At 46.1% G+C, this 23,996-nt stretch overlaps 1 protein-coding gene across 1 annotated transcript in view; it reads right to left on the bottom strand.

The window, feature by feature from the left end:
* The window catches only part of Igf1r (insulin like growth factor 1 receptor), a 280,439-nt gene that overhangs the window by 217,749 nt on the left and 38,694 nt on the right, over nucleotides 1–23,996 (bottom strand). The window contains exon 2 of the mRNA XM_021634678.2: nucleotides 11,917–12,462. Coding sequence (XP_021490353.1) covers nucleotides 11,917–12,462 — 546 coding nt within the window. The remainder of the gene's footprint in view (nucleotides 1–11,916; nucleotides 12,463–23,996) is intronic.

Genomic DNA, 23,996 nt, shown 5'->3' with positions numbered 1-23,996 from the left:
CTCTAAGTTGCCTTGATCCTCGTGTCAGTTCACAGTCACAGGAAAGTAACTAAGACCCTGGGATACTGAAGTTGAACAGCTCTCACTCTCAAGAGTTAGCTCTATGTGCCTCACCCTGACCCTATTTCTTTTCTGTCCTCAGCCTTCCCCAACTCATGCTAAGCCTCCTGTCTTCATTAAGAACAATCTACTGAAGTGTTATGCATGGTCAGGGCCACATGGAAGGTGGAATTTTACATAATGCCTCCTCCACAGGCCTGCCATCACCTGAGGCAGGAGAAGCAAACATATATTATATCATTCTGAACTGTCACGTAGTTTACTAACTGTCTGGGGAATGAGGTGAGGGATGAGTGAACAAGGTCTTTTCAATTTACTGACAACAAAGAGAAATCACACCCTCCACAGATCTATCCCAGCACAAACTCAAAGAGCCCTTGGTAAGGGAGACCTGGAAAACTCTGTGTAAAATGAGAAGACAAGGATTGGACAACAGATACGGGGAGATCTGTGGAATGTCTTGGCAGTCAATGTTTGCTCTAGCTGAAACTGAGGCATGCCAAACCCAGATGCCTATGAGAAAACCACGTAACAAACTACACTCAACTCACAAACCAACAAGGAAGACGTTCATTTACTACATCGTTCCGTCAGCACTATGGACTCTGATGTCCCTCAACAGCAGCACCACAGGACACAGCAATCATCACCAGAGAAGGAGGACGCTCTTCCCAGCTTATCAAGTTGCTGGATTCTAGATGAGGGAAAGCTGACATTCGTCTAAAAGAATGACTTCAATGAATTTAAATTCAATCCACATAACCAAGTTTCACTGGTGCTCCTCAGTACTTAGGTATAATTCACTTTGATAACGGTAAAGGCTGGGCCAAGAAAATGTCTCTCAAAAATGCAACACTTAACATAAAGCCTACCTGCAGTTCTTGCCCTCAACTCCTCTGAGCATCTTTCTTTCTTTCTGCCCAATCACGGAGGTATTTTGCTAGCCTTCTAGCCTGCATCTCGCTCCCAGAAAACTCTTAGGAACTTGTGAGCTGCAGTTGCCTACTTCTAAAAGCCAGCTCTTTACAGGAGGGTACAATCCAAAGACACTGGCTAGAATGGCTAACATCAATCTTAGCATTTGTCAAAAATCCAGAGCTGGCACGTCCATCCTAGATCCCTACCACTCTCTTCCTCAACATTAAATCTCAAAATTAGAAGAAAATTCAGGACTCACTTTGTTAAGAGTCAAGCTCCTTTGGGCCACACTCACGTAAGCCAAAAGCCAGGAAAATGTGATCCCGTACTGCGAGAAAGTCATTCTCATGCACATACAATTTTCATGCAAAACTCCCCGATTGCGAGGCTGGGCTGTGCCTTCCTCTTTTAACACTTGATCATCCGGGCATTAAGCCTGGCTTCAAAATGGGAAGGCACAGAGGACGGTCAGATTTGTACTGATTTGAATACATCAGCCAAAACCCAGACTGGAATAATAGGCTGAAGAACTCACAAATGAAGTGCTACTTTTAAAACTGTATATACACCAAGCTTGCTAAAAGAATCTGAGCAGCCCATGATAAAGCCACTCACCTTTAATTTGTGAGGTGAAGTGGGGTCTGAACATCACCCTGAGTACCATTTCTCTGTAGCCGACCTAACTCATTTTCTGCAGCCTTTTCCCTTATAATCCAGTGGTTCTCAACCTTCCTAATGCTGCGACCCTTAAATACAGTTCCTCATGCTGTGGTAACACCCTCCCCCCATCATAAAACTGTTTTCGTTGCTACTTCACAACTGTAATTGTGCTTTTGCTATGAACTGTAAAGTAAATAACTGTGTTTTCCCGATGGACTTAGGTGACCCCTGTGTGAGGGTCTCTGACCCCCCCCCCAAAGGGGTCGAGGCCCACTGCTGCCATAATCTGAGGCTTTCGTGAATCAGCGTGACAACACTGCCGAGGACGATCAAGTTGTGGTTTCTCCAAAGAAGTTCAAGAAGCTTCCCAGTGAGTCTGAGTCAACTCAAAGGTCGGAAAACCCGCTCATGCCAGGCAAATGCGTGAGGCTCATAGGGCCTCTGGCTGAGAATAAAGTACAAATGAGCCCTTATCATTATAAGCAGTGGGTACCAAATGCCACTGTCACCGTGTAGCCAGCAACAAACAGAAATTAATCCTGCAAGACAAACTCCTCTGGCCAGGATAGGAGCTCTGGCTTTTGACCACTGTCTGTCGGTGTCGGTGTCGGTGTCGGTGTCCAGCTTCACCCGGAGCTCCATCTCACCCCTAGTTGTCATCTCTGGCATCTAGTGACTCTTTGGAAAGACTCTAACCCCCCCTCCCAACACCTCAGCAAACAAGAAGTGTTTGTTGAGCTAGAGAAACATTCTTCAGAGAAAATTATACATTCTCAGAATTCCATTCATAAACCCGTATGACCATCAAGACTGGAGCCCTGATGTACTCATAAAAGGACAGTCAGAAAGATGCAGAAGTTGGTAGAAGGAGGGCAAGAAACCCAGTGGTCTGAGGCAGAGACCCCACAGGACTGCCGGGACAGGTTGTGAAACTGTGAAGAGAGGTACCGGTGTGGGCATCTGCTCCACGCCTCTCCGTCTGTGAGTGGAGGAAGCACAGCATACCCTTCCCACCTCTCTGGTTTGCTGGTCTCTGAAGCTTCCATGACTTGGTTATTCGAAAGCTTCGGAAGAGACACTGACATGTCACAGAATAACTCAATTATCTCAAACCCACTGAGTAATGGAACAAAAAGGATTCCTCTACATCCTACCTGTGGAACAGCCAAGAATCTGATAGCATTTACTCAGCCAAGTGTAAGGAGGCCATTCCAGGAGTCAAGAAGATCAGAGGGAACATCGTATGAAGTCACTTCCCCAGGAGCAGAGCTAGTCTTCCCTTGTCATGAGGACCTGCCTAGTCGTCACTCGTCTTCGGATCATAGTACTTTCAGGAAGTAGAGGCAGCAGGAGACCTAATTCAAACCCTAGAACTGCCTGGAAGTGTTTCTAGGGGGACTGATCATCTTCCTTTTACTAGTCTTCTCTCCTGGGGGGACTATGCTCTCAGTATGCTGATCTTTTCTTTGCTTTTAATACTGAGTGCACCCCCTGACCTCAGCTGTTGTCAAAATTACCCAAGCATTCTGAAGAAACCCAGAATGGGCAACCTGACTCCACAGACCTGCTGTCTATGGAAGATGCATCGCATGATGGCAGGGTCCTCCTTCCTGGTGGCCTCATAGGCACAGGCAGCTCAGCACCTCAGCCGGGGCATCAGTGACTGTTAGAGTTGCATTCTCAGCCACAGTTTCTACACAAGAGGCATTTAGTCTCCATGGCTTTAGGTCTGACTGTGTGGATCCCAAGAGTCTCTTTCTCTGCAGTTTTGCTTTATGAAGTTTCAATCACCCAGTCTGCTACAGTCCAAATTTATGACATGGAAAAGTCTAGAAACAAACAACTAAACCGTATACTGTTCTGAGCAGTGAGCTGAAACTTAAAGCCGTGCCCATTCGTCCTGCCTGGGATGTAAATCTTCTCCTTGTCCAGGGGGGCCACGCTGTGCACACCATCCTCCCATCTGTCAGTTAGTACTCACCCCGGTTATCAGATCAGTGTCTGTATTCCAAGGAAACATTCTTTTCCTTAACAATGGCCCCTAAGGGCAGAGGCAGTAGTGCTGGCAGTTCTATCATGGCATACTGCTGTAACTGTAGCACGCAACTATTGTTGCTAATCTCTACTTGTGTCCAACTTCTGAACTGAACTTTATCCCAGTCTATAGAAGGCTGAATACACACGTGGTTTTATTCACCTGCTGGAGCTCCTGGAACACGCAGGGGAGACTACTGTGCAACCCTGGCTACTTTATCCAGTGCCTTCATTAGGATTGGCAAAGACAAATTTGAGCGTCTATGTATGGGGTCAACACTGACAGCTTCTCTTAACCAGGGCTGAGTATCGAGGAACAGAGTCACTTAAGCGCAGTCTCCGTCGCCACGTGGTCCCACGAAGAAAAACAAACGGCAGGAAGAAGAGAGGACTGAGGACTGAGTGCTTGTTTGTGACCAAGGCAAAGGAAAAACAAGCAACTTCTGTTCAATGATGAGAAGAAACAGAAGCCCAGCTTCCGGAAGAGGGCCTGGCATTCCTGCACAACATTTTCCCACCCACCTGATCCCCTGGAACGGAAGGAAGATCTGAGAGAGGACACAGAGAGCCAGTGTTTGTTTCCTGCAATAAGTTAGAGGAGGAAAACGAAACAAAACAAAGCAGGAGAGGAGGTCGGGTGGGAAAGACAGTGGTACGCCTGCATATGCCGGCACACGTAAACACACATGCACACACGCACACACAAATGTGCAAATGCAAACACATGGCCGCACACAAAGCGTGTACTCACACAGCTATTATTACCCAAAGAGGAGCATAAATAGGCACAGGCTTCAGGAGCAGATGGCTGCTACCTTCACTATGTGAGACCTGCAGTTGTCACCAATAAAAATGTACCGCCTTGTTATCTTTACTGAAAACTATACCCACTCTCTAACCATGCTCTCAGAAAAGGGAAAAAAATGTTTCAAAAGATAATACTTAATGTCAGTGTCAAACAAAAAAATCTGTTGGTATTTCTTAAATTCTCTCAAATACCAAGTTTGCAAGCAGAATAAATTCATGGAGTTTGATAACAAAAGAAATAGAGTCTACATACACCCATAAGGTCCTTATTGGCATCCGGACACAGACATGTACATCACTGAGTGTTCTTTAAAGATATGGCTTATCTAGGCAGACACGAAAATTTGAACAATTCAGATTAAATTAGCAAGTACCACTTCTACACTGTGCCCTGCTATTTATGATAACTGAATGTTTGCAACTCAGAAAAGGCAACAGAGAAAGACCACTTAAGATATGACAATAAATATATAGTCAGTCCAGCTTAATGCTCAAAAATTTAGATGGCCTCTGAACACAGCTATTTTTAAAATAGCAGCAGCTGCTATCACTGAGCAAGAACTCACTAAGTGCTGGGCAGGTTGGTAGGTGCTTTCCAGGTACTATATGATCATCCCTGTTTCATGGATGGGAGAAAAGCCCTGCCATGCTACTCCATTTCAAAGGGGAACATTCCATCCTAGGACCAAACTCAGGAGACCCACCTTATTAAACCCGAGTCCCTGATTCACACCATGTGCTGGAAGGAGGCAGGTCTCCAAGTGAGGCCTTCTAGCCACACCACTAGCCAAACTTGAACTTGACTTCTGAACTATAATGCACTGGAGCTGAGCAATGCAGTCCAGGATGAGATTAGCCACAGGCCCATATGGTCCATGCTACCCCCACTCTAGTTGGAAATGTCACACTGGCATACACAGGAGAAGAGCAAGATAGAAGCATATACGCAACCAAAGAAAGGGGTTATCAGGAAACAGGCAGACATCAGAACCATTCTACAAGTAGGCTTAGCCAAGAGATATAAAGGGACTCAGGTATTCTCCAAAAAACAAAACAAAACAAAACAAAACAAAACAAAACAAAAACAAACAAAACAACAACAACAAAAAAAAACCAAACCTCAAGTTGGGGGAAAAAACAAAACAAAACAAACAAACAAAACAACAACACTATAAAGAGCTTCTGAAATCTTTTTAGTAATGAAAACTAATTTCTACAGTGGATCCAGAAGAGTGACACCTCAACTAGAGGCAACCTACCCAAAGCAAAGCCTCTCTGGAACTAGACAGGGTCCTCTAAGAACTGAACTCTGCTAAGCGATGTCCCAGAAAAATATGGACTCGAACTGCTTTAGCACCTCAGAACCAGTGGTTAGCAATCAGGATAGAATACAGTCTCCACACCCGGCTATAAAAGGCATATAGCACTGAGGCCTAGGGCATGTGACCCCTTCTAAATAAAGATCACCCCCACAGTGGGAGCAGCTGACCAGACCAGAGGCATTCCCAGGGAATGGAGACAAGCTCTTCACACAATGTGACAAATCGGAGCCCACTTGTTCAACCCTGGGGCTGCCTACCCACTAGGACCCACGGGTCTGTCTCATGGTCTACATCATGATCTATTTTAGCAGTCTGTACCAGCTTGGTGAAGGACTCTGCGGCATTTCCATACATGCTCTGGGTCTTCCCAGGTAGCTGAAGATTCAAAGTTAAAATTCTGCCAAACACAGGGCTGGACTCCCACAGCACAAAACCTCCGGGGGATTCACAAATGCTTGAACAAGCCTTTCACTTTCTCCCTGGGGGACATGTACTACCAGCCTGCAAAGAAATGCAAAGAAATGGGGAAGAAGCAATTCTCTATAGGCCTATGCTGTCCTGGTGACCAGTGTTTGATAAACAACAACTAGAGGACCAGTATCAGGGAAGAACAAAACAATGAAACCCAGAATTGTCTGTTTGACACAACCTGCCTTCATTTTGAGACCCTGGACCCATCCTGAGACAGCAATGTTTTCCTGTCAACAAAGGGAGCCTCGGATCGTCTTGAAGGCCCCAGCATACGATGACCATGGTTTTTCATTTTTAGGACAGATGGAAATTGCAAGGCCCTCCAGGACCACTGCCCGGGTCAGTATCTTTTTCATTGCAACAAGGCTGCCCTGCCAGCAAAGCTAGCTTCCAGTGAGGCCAGGTTCACGCCTTCACGGATTTTTTTTTTTGGCAAAGACCTGTTCTCCAAATGTGCAGTGGGGTGCTGTGAGCCAATCCCAAGCTGTTGACACTTAGAGGCCAAGTTTAGCAGTAAGGTCTCAGGCTTTACTTTTGTTGTTTTTTTATTTGGTGTTGTTTTGTTCTGTTTTCTTGGAGGAGGTGTCGGCACATGAAATCAGATACTAGGAAGCCTCTGTGTCAAGGCATCACTTTAAGTAAATTCCCTGAGAAACTAGAAAGCCACAGGTACTAGTGGGGGTTCACCTCCGGCCCTTTGGATACAAGGCTGGCCATCCTTCGGCAAACGGCTTCTGGGGGCCAGGATTCAACCCTTTAGACTTCTGCATCTTGGGCCTTGGATCATTCTGACAATGGCAGGAAAGAGAAGAGTTCCCATCTGCAGGAGATCCTCTCTGCCAATTTAAAGTTAGAGATGGTTTGGGCGGCAGTGCTCCTCAGTAGCAGTCACAGGGACAGAAGGAAGATACGAACCACATTTCGTCTTTGAGCTTCCTGAGGACTGCGTTGCATACTACTGTCTGCCTGGGGGAAAGTGGACCTTCACAAAGCACGTACCGTGCTCACCCCTGGAGTGCCGGGCATGTGAGGGAAGATACAGCCAGAATTCACACAACAGTGCAGAGATCACAGTGCCAGGCGGCAGGACCACTGGAGGCTCCAAAGCTCTGGGGTCGTCTTTCTAGAAAAGTCAAGGTGGAGGGTGGCAGACTGGCCAGCAGGAAGGTGACTAGGAAAGGGTGCTGCATGCAGGAGGGAGGGCGCATGGTGCAGCTCAATGGGGGTGCTTCTGGTAAGGGCCTTATGAGAGAGGTGCAGGTGGACAGGAGATCTACTCAATGGGACAGTCACTACTGGAGTGAGGAGGGAGGACACAGAGCAAGAGGCTGTAGAAGAGCTATCACCGGGTAAGCACTGGGTAGGGCGGAAGATGGCAGAGTGAAGACACATTTGGGACAGTAAGCACTTGGATGGCCAATCAGAAGGGGAAGCAACTCAAAAGACTCAAGCACTAGGGTTTCTGGCATGATCCTTAGCTAGGGGGTATAGAAAAAGCATAGAAGCAAGGAGATTTCCCGTGAGGACAGTGATCTACTAGGGTGATCCTCATGTAAACGGATGCGGTTAACGGCTCAGAAAGAAACCAGGTGGTGGTGTGTCCCACACCTCTAACCCCAGCACTCAGAGGGCAGAGGCAGGAGGATCTCTGAGTTCAAAGCCAGCCTGGTCTACAAAGCGAGTTATAGGATAGCCAAAAAGTAAGCTCAAAAAGAGGTCTGGACTTGAGATGGTATTGAAAGTTAGATAGAGACGAGAGGATGCTAAAGGACCAGTGCATACAATGAAGGAGGAGAATGGGGAGAGCCTCTGGGCCATGCTTTGGTCTGAATGATTATGCCTTCCAGAACTCACAGACTGAAGTCTAGTACCTGACCATACAGTACTAAGAGGTGAGGCTTTGTGATTAGGTCATGAGGATGGAGCCCTCATAAGTGGGATTAGTGCCCTCGTGAAAGACACACCAGAAAGTTGCCTTGTCCCTTTCCGCCATTTGAAGGCACGGGGCGTGGAGGGGTAAGCCCAGGAAGCAGGCCTTCTTCAGACGGAGAATCTGTCAGCACCTTCTCTTGGACCTCCAGCCTCCAGAGCTGTGAGAAACAAATCCACTGTTTGTAAGCCACCCAGCTTGTGAAATTTTGTTGCAGCAGCCCAAATGGATTAAGGCCAGAGACAACCAACTACTAAAGCCTAGATGGAGGAGAAAAGACCAACAAAAAGCAGCTTGCCACGGGGGAAGGTAGAGAAGCAGAAGCCATTTCAAAGCAAGGAAGGAAGGAGCAAACACCAAGCGTGAGGGCATTGCCAGCTTTTCTCCTATCAAAGCAAAAAGCCATACGCAATTCCTTCGGGGCCCTTGGCTATTTAGGAACAGCTCAGGCCTGCACTAAATCACAAAAACAAAAGACATGAAGACCAACAGTGTAACCAGCAGAGCGGCCCCTCTTTAGTGGGCGGTCTCCACACCACTGGCCAGCAGACAGGATCCAAAAGGGGTGGAGACACCAAATCAAATCAGTCCACCGGCACGGCAATACCAGGTGTTTCTGCTTTACAGCAGCAGCAACTCGACTAGACGCTTCTCTGCAGATGCTGAATTCTCGCTCTTCTGCCATGACGCAGCAGAAAGTAGCTTAACAGGAGTCTTCATATACTCTTTCCAAAATGGCTATATGAACTCAAGGTGGGCATTCTGTGAGGACTCAGTACCCCTGCCCTGGCTCCTTGAATGATGATCAAGAACTCTGACGGAAGACAGGCAGGATAAGACAGCACGACTGAAGCCAGTTGTCTAGAGATTACAAAGCATGCCGCTAAAGCTGTGCTGTCCAGAGGAAAGAGAACAGCAGCCATCTGGATTGCAAACATCCCGGCGGCCACATCCGGAAGCAAACGAACTGATTTTAATAGCACATTTTACTTTTTGGAGTATATCCATCACACTGTGTTTCAGCATAGTATCAATTAAAAAAAAAAAAACAAAAACGTGTGGAACATCTCAAAGATTTTTCCACCATACTATATCCTGGAAATTCTATACTGAAAGAGGGTCTTACTAGAGGTAGGCCACACATGTCAAGCACTCAGTTCGGGCACACGTGGCTAATGGCTACTATACACATGACAGCATACACTTGAATAGGATCTACTGAGAGAAAAAGTATTTTAGCAGAATTAGAAAACCTACCATGGGAACCTATGGCCATGACTGAGTTTTCAGGACAAGGTAAGAAGACAATATCCTTGAATGGACTCAGCAGTTTTAACTAAGTACTCCATTGTGAAATCACAAAACACATCATCAGGACTGGTACAGCTGGCCAAGGAAAAGGCAACAGAGCATGGCCTTGGGAAGACCAGGTCCAGCCAAAAAACACTCTGGCATCAGGGCTCAATTTCTAATCCAGGTTGCTTTTCTTTATTTTAATTTAACCTTCCATCAACTCTGTGAGGGAGGGAGGAGCCCTGCCACTTTTAAGATAAAGAAACTAAAGCCCACACAATTTAAATTATTTAATAATTTCTAGCTACTGACCTTAGACTCTGACCCTGAATACAAGCCTTATCTCTGCCCTGGACTTCTTCAAAAGCGTCTGAAAAGCTGCAATGAGGCCAAAGCATCTGTGGAATGACCGAGCAGTTGCTGTCTGATGATGCTGGAGATGCTGTAAACAGCACTCCCCTTTTGTGTAGAGCTTATAAGTTTCTGAAATGCCGGCTTGTCTGTACTTAGTTTGGTCACCAAGAAAGGACAACATGCCTGGCTGCTCCAGGGACAAGCTTAAGCACAGCTCAGGCAAGCTGGCCAGTCAAGTCATCCCGGACTCTCATTTCTGCATCCAAATCTCTGATGATGCTTTGTAAGATAAAGTTTTTCAAATGCCAAGGCTACTTTAAAAACAAAATGCTGGGGGCTGGAGAAATGACTCAGCTCTTAAGAGCACTGGCTGCTGTTCCCGAGGACCCAGGTTCGATTTCCAGCACCTACACGGCAGCTCAAAAACTGTCTCTAACTCCGCTCCCTCCCCTGCCACCTCACTCTTCTGGTAAACAGACAAAACAGCCAAACACAGTAAATAATTTTTTAAAAATTTAGAAATTAATAAACAAAAACCAAATTTTGTTACAATAGGCAAGAACTCATTCCTATAATCCACGACTTGAGAAGCTGACACAGGAGAACTGTCCTGAGTTCAAAGGTAGTAATGAGAACATATCAGGTTCTAGGACAGCGCCAACCACAGATTGAAAGCCTATCTCAAAAACAACCAAAAAGATTAATGCTTCTTCAAACAACCAATTAAGACAAAAAAATATGGAATTGTTTTAATCAATCAGGAAAAGTATCTGAACTGGCCAATGGGATCCTGGCCTCTACTAAGATCTCTCATACAGCCCCCCCACCCCCAACACACACATTTGCACATATCTTACACACACAGATCAAATTACAGAAGCCGTCAAGGTGTGTGACTTCCTACTTTGACCCCAGCTAAAGGAATGCTGACATAAAAAGATACCTGTGACAACTGGCCTTTCATCTATTGATTATACACACTTCACGGATTAGACAAGTCTAACAATTTGGGGAGTTTTTTTTGGGGGGGTGTTCTTTATAACTAGTTAGGGTATATGGACTCTTTGGATCTTTAACTGAGACAGCCTTAAAATAATAGTTAACATGCTGAGGGAAACGAGTGAGAGGAACCTTGCTGGTCATGTGTCTAAATATTGTTGAATTATTGAATCCAATACTGCCAATTCCCTGAATCACGGCCACATTCTAGCTAAAATAAAATTAAAAAAAAAAAAAAAAAAAAAAAAAAAAAGAAAGCAACTTGATTCTCATGGCATTTGTCACACCAAGGTAAGAGTCCAGGTTATCCTACAAAGAAAATGTGCGTACTGTAGGCAAACAAGCTTCAAACAGTGTGACTCCAGGATCACTGAATGTTTTTCAAGTTTCCTTCACTAAGTGATTGCATAAGACTTTCACAACAGGTACAAGAAAAGAAATGAAAGCCCAAGGGTTCAGAAAAACACCCTCCTACAGAGCTGTGTCAAGTAGAGACTGAACGAGTGACTCCCAGAAACTGGCACGCAGGCCTCCTATCTAGCAGGTGTTCCGTATTAAACCAGGTCTTCTAAGCATCAGGGTCCCGAGAAACTATGCTATGCTTTTCCTTTATTCAACCATTTTCTGAGTTCATTCATGAGAAAGCACTTTTGCTCTACAGGATGAAGATGATGGTGGTGGTGGTGATGATACTATAAATCTCTTTACACAGGGGATACAAGAATTCACCTGTATGAAATGCTCATCCCAAGTCACCTCTCTCATCAGAGAAGCTGAAGATTAGTAAACTTCTAGCCTCCAGAGGCAGTGAATCTCTTCTAACCGGACTTGACAGCAGCCACAGCGGCCTCCATCTGGACTCAGTTCTGCATTCCCAGAACTCTCACCTACAGAAAAAAAGCTAACCACGACCCACCCTTCCCTGTCCCCAAGAGGCACTTCCAGCAAGGCAGTGTGGAAATGTGAGAGACCCTCGTCCTGCCCTGCCAAGGATGAAGGGGAGGTGGTGGAGGAGGAGGAAGCGAGCAAGAAGGAGAAAGCAGAAGTCCCGTGTCTGCACACTCTTACTTTTCTGGCAGCGGTTTGTGGTCCAGCAGCGGTAGTTGTACTCATTGTTGATGGTGGTCTTCTCACACATGGGCTTCTCCTCCAATGTTCCCGGACACAGGTCCCCACATTCCTTTGGGGGTTTGTTCCCCACAATGTAGTTATTGGACACGGCATCCAAGATGAGAGACCAGTCTATGGTGGAGAGGTAACAGAGGTCAGCGTTCTTCTCAATCCTGATGGCCCCCCGAGTAATGTTCCTCAGATTGTAAAGCCCAATGTCCTTGAGATTGGTCATCTCGAAGATGACCAGCGCGTAGTTGTAGAAGAGTTTCCAGCCACGGATGACCGTGAGGTTCGGGAAGAGGTCTCCCAGGCTCTCGAGGCCGGCCACTCGAAACAGCAGCAAGTACTCAGTGATGACCGTGAGCTTGGGGAAGCGGTAGCTCCGGTAGTCCTCGGCCTTGGAGATGAGCAGGATGTGGAGGAAGCCCTCGATCACCGTGCAGTTTTCCAGGCGCTTCAGCTGCTGGTAGTCGTTGCGGATGTCAATGCCAGGCCCACAAACTGAAGGGAGACAAGAGGAGCATTCTGTTAAACAGAGATCGTTCTTAAAATGGCTTTCCAGCCCTCCCCCCCCGAGAATGAATCTCCATAAAACTCGTATGATTATCAGAAGAAGGTGACTCGGTTTCTCACTGCAGATCAAGGTGCGGGCGGCAGACTGCACACCTGAATAGCTGAAGCTACCTGGTTACTGTCACTCCGCTGCCTGCACTGGCCCAGACACTGTACCACGTGCTCACTGACTTGTGGAAGAAGCCAGCTACAGGAACCATCCAAACTAGAGCGTTCAGTCCAAAATCATATAGGGTTGAGTGCAAAAGTTCATGCTACAACCCAAGCTAGACCAGAGCTGCCAAGGTAGAGGTGAGCTCGCAGCACCTACACAAAAGCTTGGCAGCCAAGTGTCAACCACTACCGTGTCCTGCCCAAAGGACATCAAGCAATGCAGTCTGCTTAAGAACAGTCACGGTGACCCGGAAAGAAGGCGCCATTTGATATGGACCAGGTGACCTGTGCTCTCCTCAAAAAAACAGACAAAATAAATAACCTACGAAAAGACTTAATGAATGAAAGAGACACACGCTTCCGACTCTAATGCAACATGCTGTGTTAATCAAGTAAGACGCTTCCTACAGAAGTTAGGCAACAGCAAAATCAGCAAAAAAAAATATTAGTGATCTCAATGGCTACAGATAAGCAGCATTCATTCACGTAAGCCAATCCTTTCTCTGCAAATAATGAAATAAAGTCAGACAAGAACATAATATTTGTAAACAGACTTATTTTGCTTAATTAACATGAACATTCAGGCACACTGAAGTCTTTCTACAGCATCATTTATAAAAAACAAACAAACAAACAAGCAAACAAAAATTTAGGTGCCTGGGGGGTGTTTCCAGCAGGGAGAGGCACTTGATAAGCAGCCCTGAGTTTGGTCCCTGGAACCCACTGTGGAAGAGAACCAACCCAAAACGTCCTGACCTCTAAACATGCATGTGTACACCCAAAAGCACTAACTTTTTTTTTTTTAAAGGAAAAACTAGTTTTAAATTACCAATAAATACAAGTCCCTGTTCCTTCTGATTCCCTATTGCTTAGATAAGGTCATCTGTAATTTTTCACACTATAAACAATATACCAGATATCCAAAGATACATCCTAGAAGCAGAGGAACTAGCCCAAGGCATCTGTAGACTACAACAGGTCTGTTTGGATTTCTGTTTGTGGTAAAATGGCCTAGAATTTTGTTTTATTTATTTTTAATTGTGTTGTTTCTGTATGTTTCTATGCATATGAGTACAGGTGCCCAGGAGGCCAGAGGAGAGTAGCAGAGCCTTTGAAGCTGGGGTTACAAAGGGTTGAGACTCACCTAACATGGAGGCCATTTTTAACCACTGGCCCATCTTTCTAGACTCTAAACCTTTTATTTTAAAAAGTTTGAAATGCACATGGAAAAACAGCCTTGTTTACTATACTTTCCTAGTATTTAATAATCCCAACCATTACTAAAACATTCATTAATTTGATTCCATGAGAGACACAAAGAAGCTCATAGCAACAGCCAGGAGCTAAGAACATGGTGAACAACTATCAAGACAGGGCAAGATGCACAGGGAAAACCTCCAATTTCTAACAGGACACAGGAGAGGCAGCATCAAAGATGAGTTTTAAATGACCTGTGATATCATGGAAGCCAGAGACAGGCAGAGTGACAGGAGGTCAGGGATACAAAGAAGGACCAAAGACAATGACCCTGATAGAATCCTGCCATGAAGGATCATGGGACAGGGTGAGCACTACCTCGCAGGAATGGAGCCCTTGAGGATCCAATAGGCGAAAGAAGTCCAAGGGAGGCCTCGGGTGGGTTAGTCTCTTGACAAAGCCTTGCAGAGCATGTGGCACTGCTGCCTTCTCTGTGCTGCTTGGATGTCACGATCCCACCAATACCCATTCTTCCCTCATACGGAGCCACTCACGGGGGATCCCTGTCCTCAGCCTTCTCTGTCATCTCACCCAGCAAATGGCCCCCTGTGCCATCTATACTCAGGGTGACCCTGGGAGGCAACGTACAGTACTGACCCAGACCTCAAGAACAGATCCACCACCCTGCTCCACGACTCACAGAGCTCTCTCATAACTCATTCTGTTATCCACTCCTGAGTTTCCACATCTTGTTCAATGATGCTGCCATGTGACTTGCTCATGCCAAAAGTCAGTCTTGCCAATTCGTCTCCTTCACCTGTCACACATGCCCTCTAGTAACACTCATCTGGGCTCCCTTCCCTTCTAGGAGGTCTTTCCTCATGGTTAACCCCCTTCTTCTTACTCCCTGCTCACCTCCAACCCCATTCGCTTAGGGTACTTCCACCCTCTTGAGAACCTCCCTCTAGACTTTGTTCTCATGTTCTCTCACTCTGGGTACTCCCATCCTGATGGCAGCTCCAGGAGGATGGGAAATTATTTCCTATTTAGTTCACAAGCTATGTCTGCAGAGGCTAACACACTATGACTTGATACCTGGCAGACACCAGAGGACACACACGTGAAGTACACATGAACTGTGCCCTGTCTTTGCCATTTTACCTCTACAACTCTGAGCTGACCAATGTCATCCTCGACCTGAGTGACAGTGATACCTTCCTCCAGCCTACCCCTCCAACCAAGTCCACCCCTGACCAAAAACCAAGTCAGCGTGATTCTGTCAGAGTTCAGGCCTACCCATTTCTATCTCATGTTCTGGCAAATCCTTGCTTAGCACACTTGCTCACTAGCCTCCAATAGGGCTCGGTTCCTCCTTAGTTGCAGCCTGCTGCCTTGACAGGGCTCCCTTCCACACACAGCCCCATTCTCTCTTTTCAGGTTTCAATTCAAACATCACCTCATCTGAGCTCTCTGCTAATACCTGCGCTTCAACAGCTCCCCCCAACTATTCTCCGGCTCCCCTCTCTTTCCCCAGCTCTCCCTTCTCCATTTTCACTCAGCTTCTGGTCAATGACTCAAAGCCCTTGAGAATAATGGCACCAGCCATCCATCAGAAAAGTGAAAAAAAAAAATTCTTTTCCCCTGTGCCCAGTCTAAAATATCTTATTCCTTCTCTACCACTGCAAATTAGGTGTATTAATTTGCTCCTAAATTTACAGGAGCATTGAACTACATCACTGTCTTCAACATGTGCTTGATCAAAGCATTAGGTGTAAAGTCATTTGTTACTATTTCCAATAAATAGTAAGAATTCAGGGCCAACCAAAGAAATGCAGGAAGAAAGAGTTAACATGTCTTTCACATGCAATCAATATGCAGAAGGACCTGCTACCTTCTGCCAGCTGGCCTCTTCCACCAGAGAAGACCACTGGGAACAGAAGCCACACGTCACAGAGAGCTGGGACTGGCAGCTCCTTTGAATGGAAGAGCCATTTCATCATTTACACCCCACCCCCGTTTATAGAACAAAGGAAAAAATAGGAAGAAACTACCCCCTTATTCCAGAAGAGAAGACAAGCCCAAGCCACAAAGTACAAGGCAGGGCCGGGCAACCAGCCGTTTTGGATTCTGACCGACACTGCTGGTCTTTGGGTATTTTGTGACAGAAACAGAAAAAGAGGATAATCAAGCCGGGCTGTGAATGATAGCACAGTGTTCAAAAGGCACAAGCCACAAACAGGAAAGCAAACGGAGCACGCCTGCCTGTCAACGAATCCATGCACAGAGGGAGAGGACACCCCACAGCATGTGAAGCAGAGCAGACACGCCCTCTGCTCACAGCAGAGTGCAGGCAGTTGTGGGAACACCCTTTCTCCCTTTCAAAACCAACAGATACTTGGCAGATCCAATAAGACCCCAATACTTGCTTTCAGAATGTAAGATCAATTTGAAAATGTAAGGTCCCAGGTGACCTACAAAGAATAGTAAAAGCATATGAAGATGAAGGCAGACAGGAATAGAGAGAGAGGCCAGTGCTGGGAGGGGTTGAGGTGGACCCCAGCTGCAAGGTCCAACCATGGAATGAGGACAGCAGAAGCAAAACAGACAGAGGCCACTGCGCAGTAGCAGGCCACCCAGGGCTGGAATTTACTTCTGCAAAGACACCATCTTAAATAAACCTTTTCAGGAGAGAGAGTCACTTTTCCCCAAAAACTCCTAGGTATTTTCTGAAAGTTAAAGGGGCAGAGCTTTTATTGGCAGAACTCTAGAGAATGCCATGAGCAATCTACCCATATTTGGAACATCAATCCCTAAGAACTTCTCCCAAACCTGGGTATCTGAATGTCTGAAAGAGTTAACACAAGCTTTCTGTGTTCAGCATCTGTCCTATGCAAGGCACCAAAGGGTCCTGAAAGAGTGACAAAGGGCTTAACTGGGGTTTGAATCTCTGAATAGCCTTTCGAATGTCCTTTATCAGTTCATGCCACTGTCAAGTGAACAATCTCTGCCCCCATGCCTCAGTTTCCTCATCTGTAAAACACCTTGTCACTACTGCAGTGACAAGAGTCAGGTAGGTGCTTTGTGTCACTGTCGTCAGGGATACGCCAACTGAGCATTAGTGGAAGCATCTCTCCATTCTGTTACCCCAATCTAAATACTGCTAACATAATGAGGAGGAAGGAAGCTGGCACAACTGCTGACTAACCTACCAACCATCCCCACAGAATCATTAAGTTACCTGTTTTCAATTGTGATCAACTTTCCTTCAGAAATAAGGAATAGTTTATGGTTGAAAATAAAAGATACGGAGCAGGTATAGGTTTGTTTTTTTGTTTTTTTTGTTTGTTTGTTTGTTTTTACTATGGGTCTAAAGATGGAGCAAGACACATTGGGCAACTGACCATCTCCAATTCTGAGGGTGAGAGCCAACACAGCAGAGCTTCTGCATTGTGAAAGAAGACTTGTTTGGCTTAGCCAGTGGCTCGCCATAATAATCACTTCTCTTAAAATGGATCCACTGGTACCAGTAACTGAGTCAACAAAAACCACTTCTAGTTGCTTTTGCTTTGTAGAAGTCAAAGTGGCAGAAGATTACTCTCAATGGACTTTGCACAAGGAGAGTGGACAACCCCCTCTCCAGCAACTGCCAGACTTAAGAAAACAGTCTTCTGCAGTGTGGCTCAATGGGCAGGAGGGTGGGAATGTGGAGAACGAGGATCACAGCTCTCAACATCTAAGCGGCTCAGGAACACTTGCCAGAGGAGGGGATCCCCGAAGATGGTCTAAAGCCGGGACCTAAACGACGCCTCACAAAGTGTAAGGGGCAGGGCACCCAGGCAGAGAGTAACGAGACACATCTTGGAGGCGGTGTGGAGCTCACCTGACTGTTGGCCGCTTGAGGGAACGCCGGCGGCGCAGCCAGCACAGCAGAGAGAAGAGTAAGCACGTAAAGCAGGACAGAGACTAGGACACAGACTGAGACGCAACTCTGCACGTGGGATGGCATTCAAACTCCCTGAAGCTTGCTCAGTCACGAAGCAGCCCCCCAAATCTGTCCACTGGATAAATGACAAATGCTGATTCTGATGAGCCACCATTCTGCGAGAGGCAAAGATCCTCCTAATTCTTTCTTGTCACTACCCTCTCTCGGCACCCACCAAGATCTGCAGTGTGACCCTGGGAAAAGCCCATGTACTTGTATTTGTTGTGTGTGTATGAATGAGCATGTGTGGGTGTGAGTGTGTGTCCCATGCAGTTGGGTATGCAGGCGCACATGCCTGTGTCTATATACAGAAGGTAGAGGACTCTCTTCTTCTCTATTGTTTCCCACCTTATTCCCTTCAGGAAGGTTCTCACTGAGCCAGACTCTTTCCATTTTTGCCAGGTTAGCTAGCCAGGGAGCTCCGGTACATGCAGCCATGCCTGGCTTTTTTTTAACCTATGTGCTTGGGATTCAAACACAGGCAGGTCCCTGTGCTTGCATGGTAAGTGTTTTTAACCCACTGAGCCACCGAGCCGAGAAAATCCCCCAAGCAACCCATATCAACAATGCAATGAAACACACCAAGGCCAAGGGAGAAAAAAAAAAAAAAAAGAGTGGAGAGCGAATACACATAGTTCTCTCACAGCTGCCGATTCTGCTGTCCTTTAAGGACTGACAGTGCAAACCCAGAGCTCTGGGGTAGAAGCTGGGCCTCTACCTGCAGTAAAGCACAACTAGCCAGAAAATCAGATGAGATGGGGGCGGGGAGAATGTTATGGTAACAAACACTAGTGATACTCCAGCGTTTGTCAGAGTAGAATTCTCTGTGTTAAGTGTAAACAGACACAATTCATGTTAAGCCTTTTATCTTCATGTGTCAACTAGGACGTGTTTACACTGTATATGTACATTTCTATTTCATACAGACAAGACAGCCTGGTCACCTGATATATATTCAGTAAGTGAGGGCAATGACAGGAATGTTAGGGATTTCCATTACATGGGTGACTTTGAGAACAGAAATTAAAAAAAACAAATGTAATTCTGAATGTGCAAATTGTTCTTTGCTGCCCTACAGAAGAGCCGTCTCACCATAGAAACAATCTAAAAATCTACACGAACATAAAATGCAGTCCTGAAGGCTGGGGACATTGAAACCAAGGCTGGATGTGGTAAGGAATTTACAAAGAGATGAACGCGATGCTTTTATCCTACCCTGCCAATTAAGAAATGGAAAATTTACAGGGAATTAGTTCCAAGGCAAGGGAGCACACTCAAGTGTCCCTCCAAGTAAGGCGTCTGCAGCCAAATAGATCTGTGCAGAATGAAGCTGGGTTTGCTTCGGCAGAAGGGCAACTGTCTCCACAAATCTTCATGAAAACAGCCTGACTTGCTCTGACAGATAGTCTACATGCCTTTCCAGTCTCAAAATGTCCGGAAGCCCAATATTCAAGATTGTTTGTATTTTAAAAGAACACCTTTGTAAAAGGTTCTAAACCTCTTCGTTATTTCCACTCGCTGTGACTGGCATGTTTTTAAGGCGGCAGACAAGGTCCAGTAGGTAGAACCCCTCCTGCCACCCCACACACGGTGGGGGGAGAATCCGGAGAACCAGTGCAGCACCTCACTGAGAGGCCCTCCCCAGGACTGGGCCTCAGCAGGTCACACACCTCCATCTTCACCTGGCACTACCAACAGAGAACTGCACAGCTAGAAACTACTGCTGGAGCCTTGGGGGACGGGCACCTTTGGAGGGCAGCCAAGCTCCCACTGAGGATGGGCCTGCAGAAAAACTTCCTTTCCTTTCCCCTCTCCTGACTTGTAATTTTTCTGCTCAGAAGCAGGCAAGCAATCTAAGTAAAGGCCGGCCCCCTGTCCTCCAGCACGCTAGCTTTGCCTGTCAGACCTGTTACATCTTTCTGCTTACAGGCTACATGTTCATGCTCATTCCAGGAGCGTCTTTCTTCGCCCTGCGAGGTTCCAGTTTCCTTAAGTGACCTGAGCTCATGGTAACCAACCAGCTACCTAAATCTAGCTGATAATAGGTGTGGAAATCCCATTTGCTCACAAGTTCCTCCAACACTATGATGTGATTCTCCAGGGTGGTATCAAAATGTGGACCTTGGGCTAAAGGATGTAATTCAGTGGGACAGCCCTGACCTGGCATGTACAAGGCCCTTGGGTTCCATCCCCATGTGAGGCAAATAAAAATGAACATATGTAAATATACATGTAGACTGTGTGCATGTTCATATACAAGCCTGCCTGTGCCTCCTGAAGCACAGAGGCTCCTTTCTAATTTGAGGGCTTTGCTAAAGTAATGCTGAGTTCCCATTCACCACCCACAAGGACTGAGAACAGCCACAGTCACCCTAGGCCTTAGGCCTCAGCTTCCTCATGGTTTGGGACTAAATTTATTAATTCTTCCAGTACTTACGTAAGTGATGTTTTATGACAAGCTAAGTGCTTCCCAAGTGCTGAGCAGTCATAGACTTGGACTTCATGGGGTAGCCCCCATGAAGAAATGAAAGCCCACCTGTGACCCAGAGAGGTTCTCTCTGTATGCTGTGGTCAGGATACAGAGGCCATGCTGCCAGCTTGATGCACACTCACACCAAGACAGGGTGTAGAATGTGAGTCTGAGACAACAGAGATGGAATAGTTGAGAGGGTACTGAAATCTTCATCAAACCAGAACTCAGGAAGGTGAGGTCCCTGAAAGTAGGCAGCTGATGTCAAGACTGCTAGGGAACAGGGACTAACCAGAGACACAGAGTGTGTATGTATGTGTGAGAGAGAAATGGGGGGGAGAGAGAGAGAGAGAGAGGGAGGAGACAGAGACAGAGAGAGATAGAGAGACAGAGAGAGACAGAAAAAAAGAGCAGAGAGGATGAGAACACAAAAGGGGCAGGGCAGGCCAGACCAGACCAGCAAAGACCTCACTCAGAAGATACTCAAGTCCAAAGGGGTAACTTCCATGGTAAGAGCCTCGACACCGACAAAGCGATGGAAAGGTACTGGCTGCTGCTGTGGACTCTGAGGGGTGAACACTAGAAACACTCAACAATGAGCAGACAAAAGCAGAAGGGACCACACATCCACGTTTGTGGAAGTGTTAATCACAGCAGTCAAAATATGGAAATAACCCAGTGTTGGCCAAGAGATGAACAGACAAAAAAAAAAAAAAAAATCCAGGTACACAATGGAACATTACTTGGCCTCACAAGGGAGTGAGACTCTAATGTATAGCAAGTATGAATGAACCTTGAGTACACTGTGCTAAGCAAAATATGCCACTCGAAACAGAGCCGTATCATTTCACTTACAAAGCACACAGAGGGGATAAATCAAAGGGGCAGAAATTAAAATCATAGTTACCAGAGACAGAAAGGATGAAGGAGTGGAGAGCTGGTGTTTAATGGATACAGGGAATAGCTTTGCAAGATGAAAAGAATCCTGGAGATGTGGTTAACATAAATTATACAAATGTAAAACTATGAAAATGGCTTAGTCTATTTTCTATGTAATTTGCTGTATTTTTTTAAGAGGGAAGAGAAAAATAAAAATCCCTTTTAAAACATTTGCCCCATTTTACCCTACTCCTAGTCACACAAAGGTGAAAGCACAGCCGAAGGCTATACCATACCCTCTACCGCAGACCTAAGCGAGTCCAGTGGGAAGGGAGGCAGGTCTGGCCACAGCTCTACCACAGCGCATATACACAGGCACCGAGGTCCAGGCAGAGTCCCGCGCTGACTGGCCAAGGAGATGAGGTCTGAACACACAACTCACAAACAAGCACGCACAGTGAGGCAGTTGGGTGCCTGCATGCACCTCTCTGGATCTGGCAGAAGCCATGATGTCATACGCAACCCACCATCTTTGCAAACCAAACTGTAATGGCATCTCACTATCTGCTATGACTGAAGGACAGAATCTGCATCCCTGTCACTGGCTTTCTAACTTTTGTTAGAAAGTCTGTCGCTGACTTTCTAGCATTTGGGGCTTGTTTTCCTAAGTGCAGGTTTATGTGAATGCCAACAAAGCTCTTTCTTGCCTTGTAAAGCATCACGGAAAAGGGGGCATCTTACAGCCCCACCCTGCCCACCCCTACACCCTTTGCTTGCCTTTTGTCGCCATCTCCCTCACCTCACCTAGTCCTACAATTTCTGCATTTATACTACTCTGCTCTGCTTCCTCCAGACCCCCCACTATCAATAGGTTTCTTTTTTCTTTTGCATTCTCCAAGTATCTAGAGAATAATGTGAACCCTTCATTTATTCAGAGGCAACTTCTCATCAGATCCTCAGAATTTAGGATTTCTCCACAAGGCAGAGGAGGCCAAAGACTACAAGCTCTGCTCCCAGTATCCTTACAGGAGAACTTGTCCGAAATCAAAGCCCACAAAAGTCTTGTTTCTCACCACTGCCTCAATACCTTGCACATGAGCCCAGACATGGCAGTAACATTTCCTCATGTGCATCCTTGAGCCATCATCAACCAAAGGCAGAACTTAAAAAATACTGATGTAGAATGAAGGCAGAGGTCACAGACCACAAGCCAGCATCCGTACCACTTGGCTAGGGATTCTGACATGTGTCTTTCCCTTCCGTGACAAAGTGGCTGTTTTCAAGATCACATGCTTTGTCTACAGAGTTACATAAAACAATCTCATCACATCCCTGTTGGTAAAGCAAGGAAATAAGAACTACATTCCAATAGCTTAGTAACAGTTCAAGGTGCTGATTAAGGAACAGTAGGTGAACAGTCATGGTGCTCATTCTGGGACGTATCTATTTCAGCATTTCTATCAGTCCCTTCATCAATGATACTAATAAAATGTTACTCTAATTCAAGAACGACAAGTTTCCAGGGGGAAAAAATGGCAAATGCACTGGATGAGAGGCAAGAGATAAAAAGATCAACAGATTGGAATTGCAACAGAGAGGAAATAATGTTATTTGGACACTTGGGTGAAAAAAAAAGAAACGCACAAATGTAGGAGGTGTGAAAAAGACTTAGGCAACTTAATTAGACATAATTTCTGTATGTGATGACGGAGTGTTATGCCTGTACCCCCAAAACATCAGACAATCTTAGGCTACACCCAAGTGGTCCTTAGGAGAACAAGGCATAGAAGAGACCCCAAATTCTGGGTTTGTTTCTGCCTCCACACTGACAGGCAAGCCAGTGAACAAAACATCTGAGTGACAGGCAGAAAGGGGCAGAGACCAGAAAGCCCATCACAGGGACCAGCTACAGAAAATAAGCATAACAGGGCCCTAGGGAGGGCTGGTTGGGTCCCCTGTGATCTGTTGGGGAAAGCAGATCAAGAATTTCAACCAACATACCCTGAAGGATTCATTGTAAATCACACTAAGTTTGTTATTAAAGTAACAGGCATTTTTTCGATGCAGCCCATTTTTAAGATTTTATAAGCCTGACTGTATTGCCACTGAAACACTTGGGTTCTTGTCTCCCTTGGTTTTAAGACTTATTTCTATTTTACATGTATGTGTGAGTGCCTGCATGTATGTATATGCACCACGTATGTGTCTGGTGCCCAGAGTGGCCAGAAGAGGGAGTCAGATCCCATGGAACGGGGGTTACTGCCTTGTGAGCTGCCTGATGTGCATGCTGAGGACCAAACTGGTCCTCTGCAAAAAAATAGCAGGCGCTCTTAACCACTGTTCAGCCCCCATCTGCCTTGTTTCACAACAAAGGAAACTGAGGGTAAATAAGGGCACATGGCCTGTTTGGGGTCATAGCGGGAAGGGGTCTGGGCAAGAGCTTAAATCCAGACTGGCGCGTACAATTTTATGGTATGGCATTGCTGTATGGAGATGTCTCTGAAGGCTGAAAAGAGACTCTCAAACTGTGTACCCAGAAAGCCATCTGACCAGCGTAGGCACTGTCGTACTGTGCCTACATCGGTAGACACCCATGTCAGTGTCTCCCCATGGACCCTCAAAGAAAGACACCAAGGGAAGCTGGAAAGGGCACAGCAAGGCTTCATTTTCTACTTCTCAGCCCATATTCGAAAAAGCCCTGCTTTCCTGGGGAAATCACTATTGTTTCAGACCTAATGTCCCTAAAAGGCAAGGCACGTGTTTCCACAAATAAAAGTGTCT

Source organism: Meriones unguiculatus, chromosome 14 (genome assembly GCF_030254825.1).
Source record: "Meriones unguiculatus strain TT.TT164.6M chromosome 14, Bangor_MerUng_6.1, whole genome shotgun sequence".
In the NCBI taxonomy this organism is placed as follows: Eukaryota; Metazoa; Chordata; class Mammalia; order Rodentia; family Muridae; genus Meriones; species Meriones unguiculatus.
The sequence above is the reverse complement of the archived record's forward strand: the minus strand, read 5'-3'. Positions and strand labels throughout refer to the sequence as shown.